The sequence below is a fragment of the Anarrhichthys ocellatus genome, unplaced genomic scaffold (assembly GCF_004355925.1).
Source record: "Anarrhichthys ocellatus isolate YVR2014 unplaced genomic scaffold, GSC_Weel_1.0 scaffold130, whole genome shotgun sequence".
NCBI lineage: Eukaryota > Metazoa > Chordata > Actinopteri > Perciformes > Anarhichadidae > Anarrhichthys > Anarrhichthys ocellatus.
This window is the reverse complement of record NW_022280160.1, coordinates 549,029-567,432: the sequence shown is the minus strand read 5'-3', so window position 1 is coordinate 567,432 and position 18,404 is coordinate 549,029. Positions and strand designations below refer to the sequence as shown.

Genomic DNA, 18,404 nt, shown 5'->3' with positions numbered 1-18,404 from the left:
TTGACCACCAAAGAAAAGAACACTTTACACAATGCATGCTGGCTAAAGCCTCCAGTCAACAGCAACCCTTTTTGTCCACTTTCTTAAGCACTTACTAATCTACTGTCTGCTACCTTTATTCTCCCAGCATGCCCTAGTGCTCCTAAGGACTTCAAGGTGGCCGAGGTCAACCGACATCACGTCCACATGATGTGGGAGGCTCCGGAGCACGACGGAGGAAGTCCAGTTACCCACTTCCAGATCGAGAAGAGAGAAGTGTCTCGCAAGACCTGGGCCAAGGTACACCTTGTTTTAACTGTGTGTTGATGTCAGAGGTTCTACATGATCCAACTTTAACGGCTGCCTTTGAATGCAGCGTCTTTGTAAACTCTGAAATCCCAAATAAAGCACTGCAGTAATTCAGCAGTTTGTACCTTGTTAGCCTTAAATCAGCCTTTTCCGGCAAAAACACCAAACATTATGAATAAACCAAAAGAAAAAAAGGGTTTTGAAGGTCTAGAAGCAGATCAAATTCTAGGTTTAGACAAAGAATAAGTCTACTGTAGCTCTTGTGTGTTAATTCACCACGACTGCGATGATTTTTTTTACAGGTGGCAACCGGCATCCTGGACCTGGAGCACACCATAACAGACGTGGTTGAAGGAAAGGAGTATCTGTTCAGTGTCACCGCCTGCAACAAGTGTGGACCCGGAGAGCCAGCGTACATCGACGAGCCCATCAACGTCTCCTCTCCTGCCAGTCAGTATTTATTCTTTCAGTCTGACATTTATAAACTTCAGAGCTAAAAACAAGGGCACCGATTTCCTTTGTTGTCACCAGGTACAAACATTGTTTTAAACAAATATCCAGAATCTCATCTACTTCCCGTCTTTTTTTTTGTCCCCAGCTGTACCCGATCCTCCTGAGAACCTTAAGTGGCGCGATAAGAGCGGAAAGACTATCTTCCTGTCCTGGGAGCCTCCGAAGTACGACGGCGGCGCCCCGATCAAAGGCTACGTGGTGGACAAGTGTCAGCGTGGTACCGACAAGTGGGAACCCTGCGGTGACCCCATCCCTGAGATGAAGTAAGACCTGGTAGTTTGAGTCCACTTGCGTCGTGTTCTGTAGTTTTTGGGAACAGTCTTGTGTAAAACATGTTCTGTGCTCTCAGGTTGCAGGTGACCGGCCTGATCGAGGGCCAGTGGTACGCCTACAGAATCAGAGCTTTCAACAAGCTGGGAGCCAGCCGACCCTGCAGGGCTACCGATGAGATCCAGGCAGTCGACGCCAGAGGTGGGCAAGCTAGTGCTCCTTCACACTAGATCCTGATTTAGGAGAAGGAACAGGAATAATATTGCATTGGATGGGAAAAACAAGCCTTGGTTTATCATTCTTAAACTTATACAGGTTACGAGGGTTGATGAAGCTCTTAGAACTTAAAGGATATTTATGGAGCAAACAACACTTTTTACCTTCAGCTTTATACTTTCTCATCACTGATGTCAGAGATTTATCCTGCACTCAATCAGCACCATGCAGGAAATAATGTGATTTAACTTTAACAAATATGTACGAAAGAATTCAAATGGAATATGAAGTAAGAGTAAAGGAACCAGGATTATCAAAGAGCTGGAGGATTGTGTGTACTCTTCTACACGGGATGAGCTTTCTTTTGTTCTCCCTGACCTTTTGATCTTTAAACATCTCCAACAGAGCCTCCAGAGATCCAGCTGGATGTGAAGCTGCTGGCCGGTCTGACCGCCAGGGCCGGTACCAAGATCGAGCTTCCGGCCGATGTCAAAGGAAAGCCTGATCCCCGGGTGAAGTGGACCAAGGCCGACCTGGTCCTCCGGGCAGATGACCGCATCACCATTGACACCCAGCCAGGACACTCTAAGCTGTCCATAGCCAACACCACGAGAGGAGACACCGCCACCTACATCATCGAGGCCGTCAACCCCTGTGGACGCGCCACCGCCACCATCGACGTCAACATTCTTGGTACTATTTTATTACCCGTTCTATAAAACCTAAGCTGTACCCCAAACTATAACCAGCTGTTATTTTTTGCCTTAACATCCAGTTTAGCATCAGTCAGCACACAACTCAATGAACTTCTTTACAAGTACCCCATCAGCACTTTCACATTTCATTTGTTTTCTCCTCAAAAGAATTATGGGATGATTTAAGCAGCCTAGTCTAGTGTTAGCATGTTAGCATGTTAGCATGTCATCTCCAGTCAGAAAATGAAACAAATTCTTCTTCTTTCTGGTTAAAAAAATAAACAAGTCATATAGACTGTATAGACTTGTTCAATCGTATCAAGATTAAATTCAATGTGTTAATATTTGAGGTCTTGTAACTTTAGAAATGTCTCAAAGTCATCAACCTGGATGTACATTTTGAGTCCTTTTCATGTCGCATCTCCTCTTCTTCAGATAAACCCGGCCCTCCAGCCGCCTTCGACATCTCCGAGATTACCAACGAGTCATGCCTCATGGCGTGGAACCCCCCCAGGGACGACGGCGGCTCGCCCATCACCAACTACATCGTGGAGAGTCGGCTGACGGACAAAGAGGAATGGGTGAAGATGTCGGCCACAGTGAAACACACCACGTTCAAGGCCTGCAAGCTCACGGCTCTGAAGGAGTACGTCTTCAGGATCAGTGCTGAGAACCAGTACGGCATCGGAGCACCTGCAGAGCATGTGCCGATCATTGCAAAGTATTCCTTCGGTAAGTTGTTTTACAGTAATGTCTCACTATCCATCAAAATAGTTTCCTTTTTAAAGATGTGATGTAAAATATGAATATTTAATAATAAATCACATTCATCACATGACACATTAAAAAAAAAAAACACTGGCAATGAGGCAGATCTTAGGCAGATAATAATGAGAATTAATATGAGACTAAATCTAAATCATACCCTCTAAACTACAAATAAATCTTTGAATTAAAAACCAAACGCCATGACTAAGTATGTTTATTCCCACCTGTCTCAGATCCCCCTGGTCCTCCAACCAGAGTCACTCCCTCCGACATCGCCAAGGACGCCGTGACCCTGACCTGGTTCGAGCCAGATGAGGATGGCGGCAGTCCAATCGTCGGATACTGGATCGAGAAGTTCGATCCGGAGAGCGACAAGTGGATCAGGTGCAACAAACTGCCCATCAAGGACACGACCTTCAGGTAAATAATCACAGCCAATGAGGTGAAAGACGTTTGCATGTGAAGGAGAGATGTGGAATATTTTTCTCACCCTGCTTTCTTGTGGCTGCAGGGTGAAAGGACTCCCCACCAAGAAGAAGTACAGCTTCCGTGTTCTGGCTGAGAATCTAGCTGGACCTGGAAAACCGAGCGTAGAGACCGATCCGGTCCTCATCAAAGACCCCATCGGTACGTCACATGTCAATCAGTGCTAACACTCTACTGGAAGTGAGTGTAATCGGACGTTTCTAACAACACTGCACTCTTCTCCAGATCCTCCATGGGCTCCTGGTAAACCTGTCATCAGGGACGTCGGCAAGACAACGGCCCTGCTGGCGTGGACCAGGCCGGAGCACGATGGCGGAGCGAAGATCGAAGGCTACATCATTGAGTTCCAGAAGACGGGAAGCGAAGAGTGGATCCGCATCGCGGAGGACGTTCCTCAGACCGAGCACCAGCTGCAGGGCCTGATACAAAAGCAGGAGTACTCATTCCGGGTCAAGGCCGTCAACAAGGCCGGCGAGAGCGAAGCCAGCGAGCCCAGTGACCCCGTGGTCTGCAAAGAGAGACTCTGTAAGTGCAAAATTGAGGGGCAGTGAGGGGGGGTGAGCTGCACAGTGAGTCTTTTAAATACTAAATATTGGCATACCCTAAAATTCCTTGGCCAAACTATTACTCAACAAGACAATCTAGCTGTAGACACAAAGTTGAACAATGCTGCTGAATCACATTTGTTCCTTTTATCCGTGATTCCTCAACACAGGACATGTACGACCAGGAGTTTTGACTCAAATATGCTGCACGTGTTTGGGTTTCAAGACATTCGGAAAAAACCTGTCTTTCATTCACCTTTTTTTCTGTTCAACAGATGCTCCGTCGGCTCCTCAGTGGCTGGAGGTGGCCAACATCACCAAGGTCAACGCTGACTTGAAGTGGCAGCTCCCCAGCAGCGACGGCGGCTCACCCATCACCAACTACGTGGTGGAGAAGAGGGACGTGAGGCGGAAGGCCTGGCAGTCCGTAGACACCACTGTCAAGGAGCTGAAGTACACCGTGTCTCCTCTGAACGAAGGGTCGCTCTACGTGTTCCGCGTCGCCGCTGAGAACGCCGTGGGAATGGGGGAATTCTGTGAGCTGGAGGACGCCGTGCTCGCCAAAGACACTTTCAGTAAGTTCTCAGCAGTGATCTGCATCATGGGATCCTATCAAGTGGTATGCTACAGTGCTGAGGAATGAAGCCTAAAGGATTGAAGAGGGGAGAGCGAGGATTGAACGCCAAAGTGTCAAAAACTGAAGTTGCTCAAATGGCCACTTGAGGCTCTAAACGAGAGTTGATCTCCTTAGACCTCCATGTTAAAGAAAGATTTTTACAAACAATAGTTTGGTCTTTTTAGCTAATATCCTCGTTAATGACAACTCACCCGTTTGAATTATGTTAAGGCTTAAAGTTAGGCATAATTAAGGGCGTGGCTTCTTTGAGAGACTCTTGGCGATCAACTTGGCAATCCAAAATGATCGAGAGTCGATCACATTGATAGGTTGGTTGTCCCTGCTGTAGGGGATGCTAGCAGGACTTTAGACTTAGACTTTGTGATCTTCATTTTAAGACCCTGCAGAGACAATAAGCTTCAGACCAACTGTCTGTTATGGGTATTAATGTTTGTCTTGTTCTTTGCAGCAACTCCTGGACCTCCTTATGCCCTGACGGTAGTGGAGGTCACCAAGAGACACGTGGAGCTGAAATGGGAAGCTCCCAAGAGCAACGGTGGAAGACCCATAACCAAGTAAGACTACAAACTGCTGTACAACTATTGTGTAGACTGATATGAGGTGATTTACATGAGATGAAGTTGAAAGTGTGAAGTGTGAAAAAAGAGATTTTCTGGGCACAAAGGCCGTGAAACAACAGCTACGTCACCATCCACACTTTTCTTCACGATTAACGGAGTAACATGCTCCTCAGGTACGTGATTGAAAAGAAAGAGAAGCTTGGAACTCGCTGGCTGAAGTGCTGCAAGACTCCGGACAAACAGACTCAGTTCAAGGTGACGGACGTAGACGAAGGCTCCGAGGTTCAGTTCCAGGTCAGAGCCGAGAATGAGGCCGGAGTCGGAGATCCGAGTGAACCCACCGAGATCCTCACCATCGAGGATGCAACCAGTAAGAGACCATTGAATATTCATAGCCGATACAGTTATAAGTTATAAGGATTTATTATTGTGCCACAGTCAGAAACATTTCATCCTCCTCTCTTTCCAGGCGCTCCATCTCCTCCTCTGGAAGTGACCATCCCCGACGCCAGTAGGGAGCACATCAACGTCACCTGGAAGCCTCCAGCCAAAGACGGTGGCTCCCCGATCACCGGCTACCATGTGGAGGTGGCCGAGGCCCGTCCGGAGCTGAAGTGGCTCAGGGTCAACAACAGACCCATCAAAGAGCTCAATTTCAGAATTGACGACGGAATCAAACCAGAGAAGAAGTACGTCATCAGGGTCCGTGCCATCAACTCTATCGGTGTTAGCGATCCCTCCGAGATCTCTGACAAGGTCTTCACCAAGGATCCCGACTGTGAGTATCAGCAGAATTTAAATTTAACAATTCAAAAGAACATTTACCACTTATTAATCCTGTCCTCTGTTTCCAAGGTGCTCCAACCATGAATTTGGAGGCGCAGGACGTGGTCGTGGTTGAAGGCGAGAAGCTGCACCTGAACATCCCTTACAGGGCGATCCCCACGCCCAAGATGGTTTGGCAGAAGGACACGGTGGAGTGTAAGGCCGACGACCGGCTCTCCATGACTGTGGAGATGAACAACGCTCACCTGGAGCTGCTCAAGTGCAGACGTGCCGACGCCGGCACCTACGCCATCACTCTGGAGAACAACCTGGGAACCGCCACCGGAAACGTGAATGTCAAAGTCATCGGTAGGATGTGCTTCATGTAACTGTTCTCTGGAAATATAACACAGTACTTTTCTTATACGCCGTTGAACGCGTGCAGTCCAGTAATGATATATTTTTGTAAACCAGAGAGAGTTTCCCACCAATGAATTCTATTAAGTTTAACATTTTAGACCAATTCTTGAGCTGGGGGACTTCATGACCTGCCCACAGTCCTGCTATTAGCACCCTCTCTGGACGTATTTCACTAGAAACAGACGAGGAAGACTGACACGTTAATGCTTTTCCTCTAGGACTCCCCAGTCAGTGTAAAGACATCACCTCCGGCGACGTCACCAAGAAGTCCTGCCAGATCAGCTGGGAGCCCCCGGAGGACGACGGTGGCACCCCGATCGTCAGCTACACCCTGGAGCGCCGCGAAGCCTCCAAGAAGACCTACATGCCCGTCACATCGGGAGAGAACGTCCTGACCTGCACCGTCAAAGACCTCTACGTCAATTGCGAGTATTACTTCAGAGTGAAGGCCGTCAACAAGGTTGGAGCCGGAGAAAATCTGGAGCTACGCAACCCGGTCATCACAGAGGAAGTCAAACGTACGTTTTTCGGCTCAAGAACTTCAGACGGCTAATCAGTTTTGTCATTATTAGCATGTTAGTATGCTGACGTTAGCATATGTAGACTTTTTCTGTCAATGGTTAATAAATTGGAGACCTGAAGTCACATTAAATTATCCACAACTTTAGACATTTATTGACGTTACAAGTTTCCATCAAATCAGTTGAGTGAGCCTGCTGGGCTTAAATCAACCAATCGGATAATCCTATTAAATGAGATGAAATTTGACCATATACTCTGGGATTATAGATCTATAGAAACAGCTCAGATATTTACTATCTGTTGTTGATATCAACTCCACAGAGAAACCCGACCCCCCCATCCAGGTGGAGGCTCAAGACCCGACATCCAAGTCCATCAAAGTCACCTGGAAGGCTCCGGACTGCGACGGCGGCTGTCCTATCCAGGGCTACATCGTGGAGAAGATGGAGAAAGATGGTGACCGCTACGAGAGGGTCACCCCGAGCCTGGTCCCCGGTTTCTCCTACGTGGTGACAGGCCTGACTGAGGAAGTGGAGTACCAGTTCAGGGTCCGAGCCGAGAACGCCGCTGGAGTCAGCGAGCCGTCCCGCAGCACACAGCTCATGAAGGCTGCAGACCCCGTCGGTAAGAAAGACTGTAGTTCATTTATACATTAATTAGCTTTAAAACTTCAGATAAGAAGTAGCTACATTTCATAACTCTCCTTCCATTTTCAGACAAACCGAAGGTTATGCTCCACGCTCGTGTGCAGTCCGGTCTGTGCATTAAGAAGGGCGAGGAGATCCGCATCGATGCCTACATCTCCGGCTCTCCGTATCCCAAAGTCAGCTGGCTGAGGAACAACGAGGACGTCACCAAAGAGCCAACCAAGAAGGTTATCCCAATAGTCAAGAAGAAGAAGAAGAAGACGGGGGCCAAGGTTCGTGTCCTCAGAGGGACAATGAGAGTCCTGAACGTTTGAATTAATTACTACGTATTGTTAAAGAGTTAATACATTCTTTACTTTATTCCCTTCAGGTTTCTGACCCAGAGGAGGAGTTTGTAACTCCGATGCGTGAGCGTCTGGGTCTGGATCAGACCCAGAGGGGTCGGTCTGCACTGATGATCCGCGACGCCGTCAGGGTCGACCACGGCAACTTCACCATCCAGGTGGAGAACACGCACGGTTTCGCCACTGCCTGCTGCTTCGTCAACGTCCTCGGTAAGACGGACATTTATCTACTTGACGTTTAGTCACATGACTTCTGGTTGACTTTGGTCATCAGCTAAACTTAAACTGCTGGAAATAATTGGAAGAGAAAATGTGTTGAATCAAATTAGTTATTTTTTGAGAATAAGTAATATTTTCACAAAATGTAAATCAGTAACATGTTTGTGAATTGGTTATTATTGAATTCTAAAAATTTAACTGAATTGAAACGAAGAAACGGAAAAATTACTTATGACAAATTACTTATGACAAAACATGTGTAATTTAGTTTAAATGTTTTGGTTTGTTGAGTAAGAGCCATAAAAGACAATCTCACCTGTAATCCTCCTGAGATTAAACATTGACTCTGTTCTTCTGCAGACAAACCCGGCGCTCCGATCAACTTCACCTTCGACGACATAAGGAACACCTCGGTCGTCTGTAACTGGGAGCCTCCGGAGGACAACGGAGGCAGCGAGATCCTGAACTACATGCTGGAGAAGAAGGACAACAAGAACGAGGAGGTTGGCTGGATCACCGTCACCTCCACACTGAAGGGCACCAGCTGCCCCATCACCAAACTCATTGAAGGGAAGGAGTACATCTTCAGGGTCACCGCCGAGAACAAATTTGGCTGCGGGCCGCCGTGTGTGTCCGACCCGCTGGTCGCCAAGAACCAGTTCGGTGAGTAAAGAACAGGAAAGAAACAGATGCATGACCTTTGACCTCAGACAGTTAAAGGTATCTGATGCAATACATGTTACGCTGTAACCACCAACATACATGATTTTACAAATGTTAATCTTTTGTCTTAACTTTGCCACCACCTGGTGGTCGTATAGAGAACGACACATTGAACACTTTCTTTTTCCCTTTTCCACAAATCTAAAATGAGCCTTAAGTCACTCATCCTATCTCGTCCCCCCCCTTCAGATCCTCCTGACGCTCCCAACACCCCCAGAGTCCACGAGGTGATGGCGAGCTCCGCCCACATCTCCTGGCACGAGCCGAAGGACAACGGCAGCCCGATCCTGGGCTACTGGATCGAGAGGAAGGAGGTGAATAGCAAACACTGGACCCGAGTTAACCGAGTCCTCCTTAACTCTCTGGATGTGAAGGTCAGCGGCCTCATGGAGGGACTCACCTACATCTTCAGAGTTTGTGCCGAGAACCTGGCCGGGCCCGGGCCCTTCAGCGAGCCCACCGACCGCACCGTCGCCATGGACGCCATCCGTAAGTTCTCAGTCCGGACCGAGGTCGATGTGGCTTTAGTCTCAGCTCGCTGGTCAGAACGCTGTCAACCGGTTCACATTTTAAATTGACTCATAATTGACTCCACCTGCTGCGGTGGAGGGCCAACTACTTGTTTTTATAGGTTACATTTGTTTGTACTTCTAAGATCTGCTGTATTTGTTTCATAGGTATGTTGTGTTAGTGAAACCTTTGATAAACCTTTTCTTTCCATATCAGACTTCTTGGTGGATGTTCTGTACGTTTAGCGCCCCCTTATGGCCGCTCACTGCCATTTATCAAAATGTCAGTTTAAGGAAATCTAGATCAAATATAGCTGAAATATTTGATGGCACATGGAGGGACAAATTGATCTTTAACTCGTACTTTTAGCGCCCCCCTGTGGCTGATTAGAAGACTATCCAGAATGCTGGAGGCATCAAATAAATTAGTTCCCCAAATTATAATGAAATGGAGTTTGGCAGCTTTTGGTTTCATTTATTTTCTTTCGCATTATTTGGTTTAATGAATTCAAGACTTTTCTTCATGTAGTCCAGTCATTCAAACATAATCCTGTCTGATGGATTCACATCAGTAGGATTCATCCACCTCTACTCCTCCCCCACCCAGTGCCTCCTGGCCCCCCCACCCCATGGATCGTGGACACTGGGAAGGATTCAGTCATCGTGGCCTGGAAGCCCCCTCTGTACAACGGCGGAGGAGACATCCTGGGATACCATCTTGAGAAGGTGCAGGAAGTTCATTCAGTAACTCCTTCTTCGTCTGAAGGTGCAGATGACGTCCTTTGACGTTGACCTTGGATGTTAAACTCTGGTTTTCTGATCCCAGGTTTTGGCTGGAGAGAAGGAGTGGACTCGCAGCACAGAGTTCAGGTGTAAAGAGCTGACGTATACGGTGACCGGTCTGACAGAGGGAGCGGATTATTACATCCGCGTCATCGCCATCAACGATGCCGGACCTGGAGCTCCCGGTGTGACTGAACCCGTCACCGTGAAAGAGCCTGAAGGTACGTACAGTTTTATTATCCACGTAACGAGACGCTACTTTATCTCTTATCATGCCCCAAAACTCACCAAAGTTGACATTCCTATCAGGACTGAAAATGTTCGGTGAGGAACAATAGAGCCCCCTTAAAAAATGCTAAAATTGAGCCCCTTGTTGTACTTTCACCTACATGCATGACATTTGGTAGACTGGTCTACCACGTCGAGACGCACGAAAAAGCCTCTTGGAGGTATAGCCAATTTTTATTAAAACTGCAATTTTTTGTCATTTTTCGTCTTTTCCATGTGGTGTACTTTAACAAACTGTTATATGTCAGATTGCTTTTTGGAATTAAGAAAAGAAGAATGTTTAATTGTTTCTATAACTGCCTCAGAAAACTCAAATCTAATTCAACACTTCCTACAGCTGCTTCATTGTGAATTCTTTCCAGGCTGGAGAATCTGTTTGTGCTTTTACTGTGAAACAGCAACAGGAAATGTTGCCCCTCCTGGTTATTAGATGTTTTAATATTAATGCTGTCCTTGTCGTTCAGAACCTCCCGCTGTCGACTTCGACTCCTCCGTGAAGAACGGCGTTACGATCAAGGCCGGTGAGCTGCTGAGGCTTCCCGCCGTGGTGACCGGCCGACCCCAGCCCGAAGTCAAGTGGGTCAAAGACGAAGCAGAGATCGACAAAGAGCGCATGATCGTGGAGACGGAGGGCAAGAACACCGCTCTGTTCATCAAGAAGGCCATGAGGGCAGATCACGGGAAGTACCAGGTCTCCGGTACCAATGGAAGCGGGACCAAGACCGCCGAGACCAGAGTGGACGTCATGGGTCAGTGTTGAATGAATACAATTAATCGCAAACATACAACCTCTTCAGTAGGAGGACTAACAACCAGCCAATAAGCCGTGTTTATAAGCTATCCAGGGAACCACTGCGTTACTGTAGGACACTGTTTAAAAAATCTAATTAATTCCATGTAATTCTTATTGTTAAGAAGTCAAACAAACATTTTTACTGGCCTTTGTCTCCGTAGACGTCCCCGGACCGGTGGTGGACCTGAAGACGGTGGTGGTGACCAAGAAGAAAATCACCCTCACCTGGTCCGACCCCTTGGATAACGGCGGCAGTGAGATCTTCGGCTACGAGGTGCTGAGGAAGGACGCCAAGATGAAACTCTTCCGCCAGCCAATCGAGACGGCGTCCTGCAAGTGCGAAATTCTGGACCTGCTGGCCGGCGAGGAGTACGACTTCAGGGTTGTCGCCAGGAACAAGTACGGCGACGGAGCTCCGGCCGACCTGGGACCCATCCTGGCAGAGGATCCCAAAGGTAAAGCCACCAAAATATGACCAGCCTTTGACACTAGATGACGATTTGTGACTCCTGAAGGTCTGTCGGAACATTTGTTCGGTGTTGACTGACCACCTCCTCATTTTTCCAGGTACTCCATCTGCTCCTGAGAAGCTGCACTACACCGACAGAGGCAAGAGCACCATCACCTTGGCCTGGCAGCCGCCTCGCACCGATGGCGGCTGCCCCATCCTTGGCTACCTTGTGGAGAAGATGAGGTCGGATGGCACCGAGTTCGAAGTGGCGAACCGCAAGCTCTTCGCCAAGTGCTGCGGGACCATCGAGAACCTGTCGGAGAACCAGGAGTACCAGTTCCGAGTCAAAGCCGTGACCGAGATCGGGGACGGAGATCCCTCCAAGCCCATCACCGCCAAGATCCAAGACGATGAGAGTAAGAAACTCACTCTGAAAACACTTGAAAGACACTTTGATTAGATTGATTGATTTTTGTCAGGCTGATCTGGTTCAGCTAAACTCTCAAAAGGTGAACAGTTTAGAGTTAAAGATTGTTTGTCCACAGTTTCTCCAGTTATAACCATCCTGAAGTTCTTCAAGAGCAACGCCATAAACGTGAGGAAAGGCTCTGCCATCGACATCCCGGCGGAGGTGAAGGGACTTCCTCTGCCGACGCTCCAGTGGATGAAGGACAACGTGGCGATTGAGAAACCTGAAAACGAAGAGAAGATGACGATGGAGGCTGAAGAGGTCAGAACTGACTCGTGTGTTCATGTCCGGAGAATAAATATCTCAACAGATACAGGTGTTGGGAATAACATAGCCTCAAAAAGGGGGCACCAATATGTTTGGGACGTAAAGGAGCGTGTTTGGGTTATCAGCATCTAAGAAACTAAATTCTTGACATCAATAGAATTATTAATGTCAGTAACAATTATTAATGATTATTAATAATAACGGGGCACCACCCTGCGAACAGGGACCAATAACCAAACAATAAAACTAAGTCTCATAATTAGTGTTCACTCGCAATGTCAATAGTCTGAGTACTATTACACATTCAGAGTGAAAGGGAAGGTTTAAGTTCGAGCACAGACCACATATACAGCTATTATCACAATACACATGCACAAAGTAATCACAGACAGCTGCTCTTTAAAATATAACAGAGTTTATTACGTTCTAATACTAATGATCTAGTCAATTAATATCTAAACCAACAACAACTATACATTCATGAGCACGCTATCTAAAATCAACAGACGATTGAAAAGAGGGGGGGGTGTGTGTGCGTGTGTGTATGTGTGCATAAGGGGGAGGAGCGAGGGAACAGCTCAGCGACGTATGACGTAGTTAGGACGTAGTGACGTCTCTCATGCGTGAGACTCAAAAATGGCGGATAGCCAACAGGAGACCTGGCGTCTATACGTGCTGGTAGCCGTTTAGCACGTAGCTACATTAGCTCAAAGCTATATGTGTGTGTGTGTGTGTGTGGATTAGTAAAAGAGAAGGGAATGGAACAAAACAAAATTAAATAAAACAAAAGATTAAGATCCTTCGCGCGTGCTGGAGTACGGAAGATTGCTCTCTCAGCCAGGGGAGCAAGAACCGCGACTCTTTGTCTCAGCCGGCGGTTCTGACCTCCTGAACTGATGAGAAGCAAATTCGACCTCATTGCGGCTGTCTCGACACGAATCACAGTAGCATGGAATACACGCTAACTTCTACACAACACGAGCAATTTCAGGGATCGCCAGTGTCGGTGATCATAAAGCATACACCACATTATAAAAACGGACAGTACTTTAAGCACACAAACAAGATAAAATAAACACAAATGAACTCTCTCTAACTCTGCCCAGACTTTATTTCGCCTTACGGTACAATGCACTCGTGATAATTGAGGGGGGGGTTCTTCTGAGCTTCCGTGGGCCCAGGCAGCGCGGCTGCGGGCCGCGGGAGGTGTTCTCTCGATAGGAGAGAATCGCTGTCGTCTGGATAAGGGATTTTCGCGTCCTTATGTCCGGAGCAAACGAGGCGCTTGGTGGAGAGTGGAAGTTCTCTCTCTCTCTCTCTGAAGAAGTCTTGCTTCTTCACTTCTGCAGGACTAAAAAGGGGTTCGCTTCGTGAATACGAACAAAGATAAAATAGACAGTTTGGTGAATTCGGCCAGCAAATATAAACTGTTAGACCTAGGATTTGGTTGAAAAGGGAAACAACGTTGGTGTGCTCCCTAGCTCGACGGAGGTCGAAGGGGAAAAGCATTGAGGTGGGGGTTGCAGGTAGTTTTGTAGAACAGTGGCTGAACCACAGGGGTCCTGGGGTGTCTTGGCTCTCGGCCAATTAGATTGCAGCACTGCTTTCAGGTACCTTCAGGAACGCATAGTTTTTGGGGGGAGGAAACTCACACCCTAATGTGAATTTCTTCAGAGTTGGGGGTTTGGTGCTCAAACTACAATTAGGATGAAAGCTTTGCTTGAAAAAGGGAAGGCCTGACTCTCTTTGTTCCACAGCACATGTCGAAGCCATATAGTCAGATCCCAACACAGGCCAGATGAAAACCATGACCTTTCTGTTTCTAGCGCCACCTTCAGGACAGGCGTGAATTTTTTCAGTGATATGTTTTGATCCTTCTGAGAAAAAGCTCCTCTTCTTATGTTCTTTTATTTAATCTCTTAAAGTTTGTTTGCTTTTGAAGTCTCCATGTTTGTAAAGCACAGTTGAACGTCCTTGAATGAGGCTGTGTAAATAAATCTATTTGCCCTCTCGTCTTCAGGTGACCCGGACCACTCTGAGGACTAAGATCGCCTTCCCAGACACCATCAGGCAGGACAAGGGCAACTACAAGCTGGTGGCTGAAAACTGCTTCGGCAAAGCTGAGCACGTCATCCGGGTCGAGATCCTCGGTAAGAACATTGAGTCGTTTCCTCGTTTCCATCGTTACTCTTTGTTGTGAGATTAATAATAAAAGCAGTCTCTACATGTGGAGCCTTTACGTTAACACAAACCTCTTGCGTTCTCAGACCGTCCTCTTCCTCCGAGGAACATCGTGGTCTCGGACATCAAGGCCGACTCGTGCTATCTGACCTGGGACCCCCCGGAGGACAACGGGGGTAGCGAGATCACCAACTACATCGTGGAGCGCAGGGACGCCAGCAAGAAGAAGTCAGACTTCGAGGTCCTGACCATCAACCTCATCGACAGGAGATACGGGGTGAGTCAGCGTCTGGACTTTCATCCATTCATGGTGACAACAAGCTAATACTCTGAGAAGACGGTTCATCTTATCATAAGATATACTTTCATTCTGACTCAAGACTTGTTTCTACTTCTAAGGATCAAAATGTATCTTTGGTTGTGTTCAACTGTGTTCATCCCGTAGATACGTGTTCTGATAGTAGACCCTCTAAAACCAAACCCGATCATTTGCTTTAACTTTCCTGTAAAGATGTAGAAGTAAGATCTCAAAGATTTCAAAGAAAGCTCCTGAAATCTGTATTTCAACTCAACCGGACTAACTACAAAACCAGAACAATTGTCTCTTTTTTCTATTTAATTAGTATCAAAATAAAAAAGAAAGTCCATAAAATAAACCATGATCATGTGTCTCATCTCAACTTGATCACCACTGACCCGGTTCTGATCCTTCAGGTCTACAAACTGAACTTGAACGGAGCCTACCAGTTCAGGATCAAAGCCGTGAACAAGTACGGTTTGAGCGAAGGCTGCGACTCGGAGAAAGTCCAGCTCGGGGACCCGTTTGGCCTCCCCGGACCTCCGCGTAACCCCAAAATCATCGCGGCTACGGCGACCACCATGACCCTGACCTGGGACCCTCCTCTGGACAACGGCGGCTCCACCATCCAGGGCTACTGGCTGGAGAAGAGAGAGCGCGGCGCTGTGTACTGGGGCCGCGTGAACCGAGCTTCGATCACCAAGCCGTCGGTGAAAGGCCTCGAGTACACCGTGCTCAAGCTCATTGAAGGATCCGAGTACCAGTTCAGGATCGCAGCCTGCAACGCTGCAGGAGTCGGACCGCCATGCGAGTCCAGCGAGTGCCGCTTCGCCGTGGATCCATGCAGTGAGTGTTCAGGTCTTGTCTCTGCAGACCAGCTGACAGTCTGGGGAAAGTTTGAGCTTTACACTTTTGATTTTTAAAAATAACCCACAAACCCACTCTGCTGGTTCTGCTGCGGAGGTAGAACACCGAGAGAGAACTTCATCGGTTTAGTTATGAATTAGTTCCCTGCAGTGATTAATACAACAATATCTATATAAAGAGAGTAGAACGTTATTTCTTGTGGGACGAGGTTTTAAACTTAAAGCTTATTTTTCAAACGTATTTAATATAATAACTGAAGGTCAGACTGTGATGTTAGCTGCTCATTTCTACATTATTGTTACAATTCTTCAGATTAGTTCATCAGTCAGTTAGTGGAGATTTGTGCTAAGTGAAATATTACATGAAGTGATTTTATGGATAAATGAGGAGATTTATGTGAGCAGCCCAGTCAGCTTCACATCACAGTTCCTGTAAACATCCTTAAGAGGTTTTTCATTGGTTCTTAAGTCCATCTCTCCCTCTCTCTCTCTCCCTCTCTCTCTCTCCCTCAGAACCTCCCACCCCTCCTGGGTACCCCGAGGTTAAAGACAAGACCAAGAGCAGCATCACGCTCACCTGGAACCCGCCGGACAGAGATGGCGGCAGCCCCATCAAGGGTTACATCATCGAGGTTCACGAGGAGGGCTCTCCTGATTGGAGGAGGGTGAACCCCGCCGACAAGCTCCAACCGTCAACCGAAATCACCGTGCCGGACCTGAAGGAGGGCAAGAAGTGCAAGTTTAGGATCTACGCGGTGAACGCCGCCGGAAACTCAGAGCCCGCCAAGACGGGAGACATCCTGGTTGAGGACATCCTGAGTAAGAGACCTGATCGTAGTACAAGACCTGATCCTGAAAGGCTATTATGAATAATGGTTGTTTATTATGGTCATCTTTAATTCATTTAAACCAGACGTCTCAGTAACTGAGTACCGAGGCATCTGGTTAAAAGACTTAAAGACTCAGACTGTGTTCTGAATCTGGAGCGGACATTGTTTGGATGTATTTTGTTCGATGAATAAATATCTCAGAGCACGCTGCTTTTAAAACAGCTGGTTTCTTTGTGTTTGTTCTTCAGTCGAGCCGTTGATGTCTCTGGACGTCAACGCTCAAGATCTGATGAACTGCAGAGCCGGAACCCCCATCAGGATTCCTGTCACCGTCACCGGACGACCCGTTCCCAAAGTCACCTGGACCTTCGACGGAACCGCCGAGACCGAGAAGAAGAACGATCTCCACACGCTGCCCGTCGACTCCGAGGTCAGATGCTTTGCTTTGTTCGTACAATATCTGAGTGATGGTTATCTTATGTCTTCATAAAATATATATATATATATATATATATATATACATATAAAACGTGTTCCCTCTCAGATCCAGTCCACCGACACGACCTCAGTGGTCCTGATCCCAGAGAGCAAACTCAACCACAGCGGCCGATACATCATCAACGCAGAGAGTGTTGCCGGACACAAGGTGGTGAAAGTCAGAGTCAACGTGCTCGGTACGTAAATACTCAAAGGCTTGTGGAGTGAAATGCATTGTGGGTACTCCAAAAGACTCAACAATAATGATTCGGAGTACAGAGAAATTCAGAAACCAGATTAGAGAATGAAGACAGATTGTCACTTCTCCGTCTTCAGACCTCCCCGGACCTCCGAGAGACCTGAAGGTCAGCGACGTGACGAGAGGAACCTGCCGACTCACCTGGAAACCTCCGGCGAGCGACGGAGGAGAGAGAGTGAAGAGCTACTTCATCGAGAAGAAGACGGTGGATGGCAAAGCCTGGACCAAGGTCCGACCCCATCATGGCTCACATCAGTCGGATTAATGCTCTCCGAATTTATCGACCAATAACAAACTCTTGTTGGTGCTTTTCCAGGTGAACCCGGCGTGTGCTGCTCAGTCCCTGGTGGTTCCAGACCTGATCAACGGTCAGGAGTACCTGTTCCGCATCCGGGCTGAGAACCACTTCGGGTTCGGCCCGCTCATTGAGACCATCGAGGGCACCAAAGCCAGAGATCCAATCCGTACGTCTGCTTTCTGAACTAATAATAAATAATAAATCTTACCTCAAACAATGTTCTTTAGTTTTAGACTGAAGCTCAATTTTAAATCCAAACACATTGTTCCTGATAGAACAGGTCTACCGGTAGACCTCCGACCACACACTTCTTCTCAGGAGTCACATGTGACGTTCTTTCGTCTGCAGATCCTCCAGATCCTCCCACCAGGCTGAAGATCCAGAGCGTGAGGAAAGGCTCAGTGAAGTTGGCCTGGAAGGCTCCAAAGAACGACGGCGGTTCACCCGTCACCCACTACAGCGTGGATCTGCTCTGCTGGGAGGCCAGCAGCGCCCAGAAGGAGTCCTGGAGGAGGTAAACCCTTCACCCCAGAGGTCTACACGGGTCCACCTGGGTCCTACTAACTGGGGGGGCCGAGTAGGAAGCAAGTTCAAGTTCTATTCAGTTCTGTTATTTTCTCTGTTTGGGTCCACGGCGTTTAGGATCAGGTTCAAGGATCCATTTACTTCAGACCATGTCTTCTGTACTGATCACTTCATTCAAATATACTAACAATCCATCATGACTGTGTTAACTCCTCACTGATTGGTGGAAATGTTGTCGCCATCAATCAAAGGCAGACATTTTGACATCCGTCCACGTACATCTGCAGCAGAAGAATCTTAATATTTACAGGAATTAAATGTGTTCAAGAATAATATTTTATTCTGTTGGAATCTTCTGGTCCTTCACAGTTTTGATTTTCATTTCTTCATATTTTCCTGCAGTTAAATTGACACTTTACAAGTTCTTCCTCATTCTGAAGCACTCTGTCTCTGGTCCTCCCAACCTTTTCTCTTTGAATTTTGTGACCATAA

The 18,404-nt window shown here is 47.4% G+C and overlaps 1 protein-coding gene across 1 annotated transcript in view; it reads left to right on the top strand.

Moving 5' to 3' along the window:
• LOC116399814 (titin-like) overlaps positions 1–18,404 on the top strand; it is a 118,281-nt gene that overhangs the window by 31,198 nt on the left and 68,679 nt on the right. The window contains 35 exon segments of the mRNA XM_031877234.1: positions 128–279; positions 591–738; positions 887–1,064; positions 1,151–1,272; positions 1,693–1,980; positions 2,418–2,714; positions 2,984–3,170; positions 3,262–3,377; positions 3,462–3,761; positions 4,057–4,356; positions 4,867–4,972; positions 5,152–5,348; positions 5,448–5,756; positions 5,834–6,112; positions 6,382–6,681; positions 7,007–7,309; positions 7,402–7,604; positions 7,703–7,886; positions 8,256–8,558; positions 8,808–9,107; positions 9,735–9,853; positions 9,954–10,131; positions 10,663–10,947; positions 11,153–11,446; positions 11,559–11,858; positions 11,988–12,172; positions 14,199–14,328; positions 14,446–14,636; positions 15,074–15,503; positions 16,037–16,342; positions 16,602–16,783; positions 16,898–17,027; positions 17,167–17,318; positions 17,406–17,553; positions 17,736–17,901. Of these exon segments, the coding sequence (XP_031733094.1) occupies positions 128–279; positions 591–738; positions 887–1,064; positions 1,151–1,272; positions 1,693–1,980; positions 2,418–2,714; positions 2,984–3,170; positions 3,262–3,377; positions 3,462–3,761; positions 4,057–4,356; positions 4,867–4,972; positions 5,152–5,348; positions 5,448–5,756; positions 5,834–6,112; positions 6,382–6,681; positions 7,007–7,309; positions 7,402–7,604; positions 7,703–7,886; positions 8,256–8,558; positions 8,808–9,107; positions 9,735–9,853; positions 9,954–10,131; positions 10,663–10,947; positions 11,153–11,446; positions 11,559–11,858; positions 11,988–12,172; positions 14,199–14,328; positions 14,446–14,636; positions 15,074–15,503; positions 16,037–16,342; positions 16,602–16,783; positions 16,898–17,027; positions 17,167–17,318; positions 17,406–17,553; positions 17,736–17,901 (7,768 nt within the window).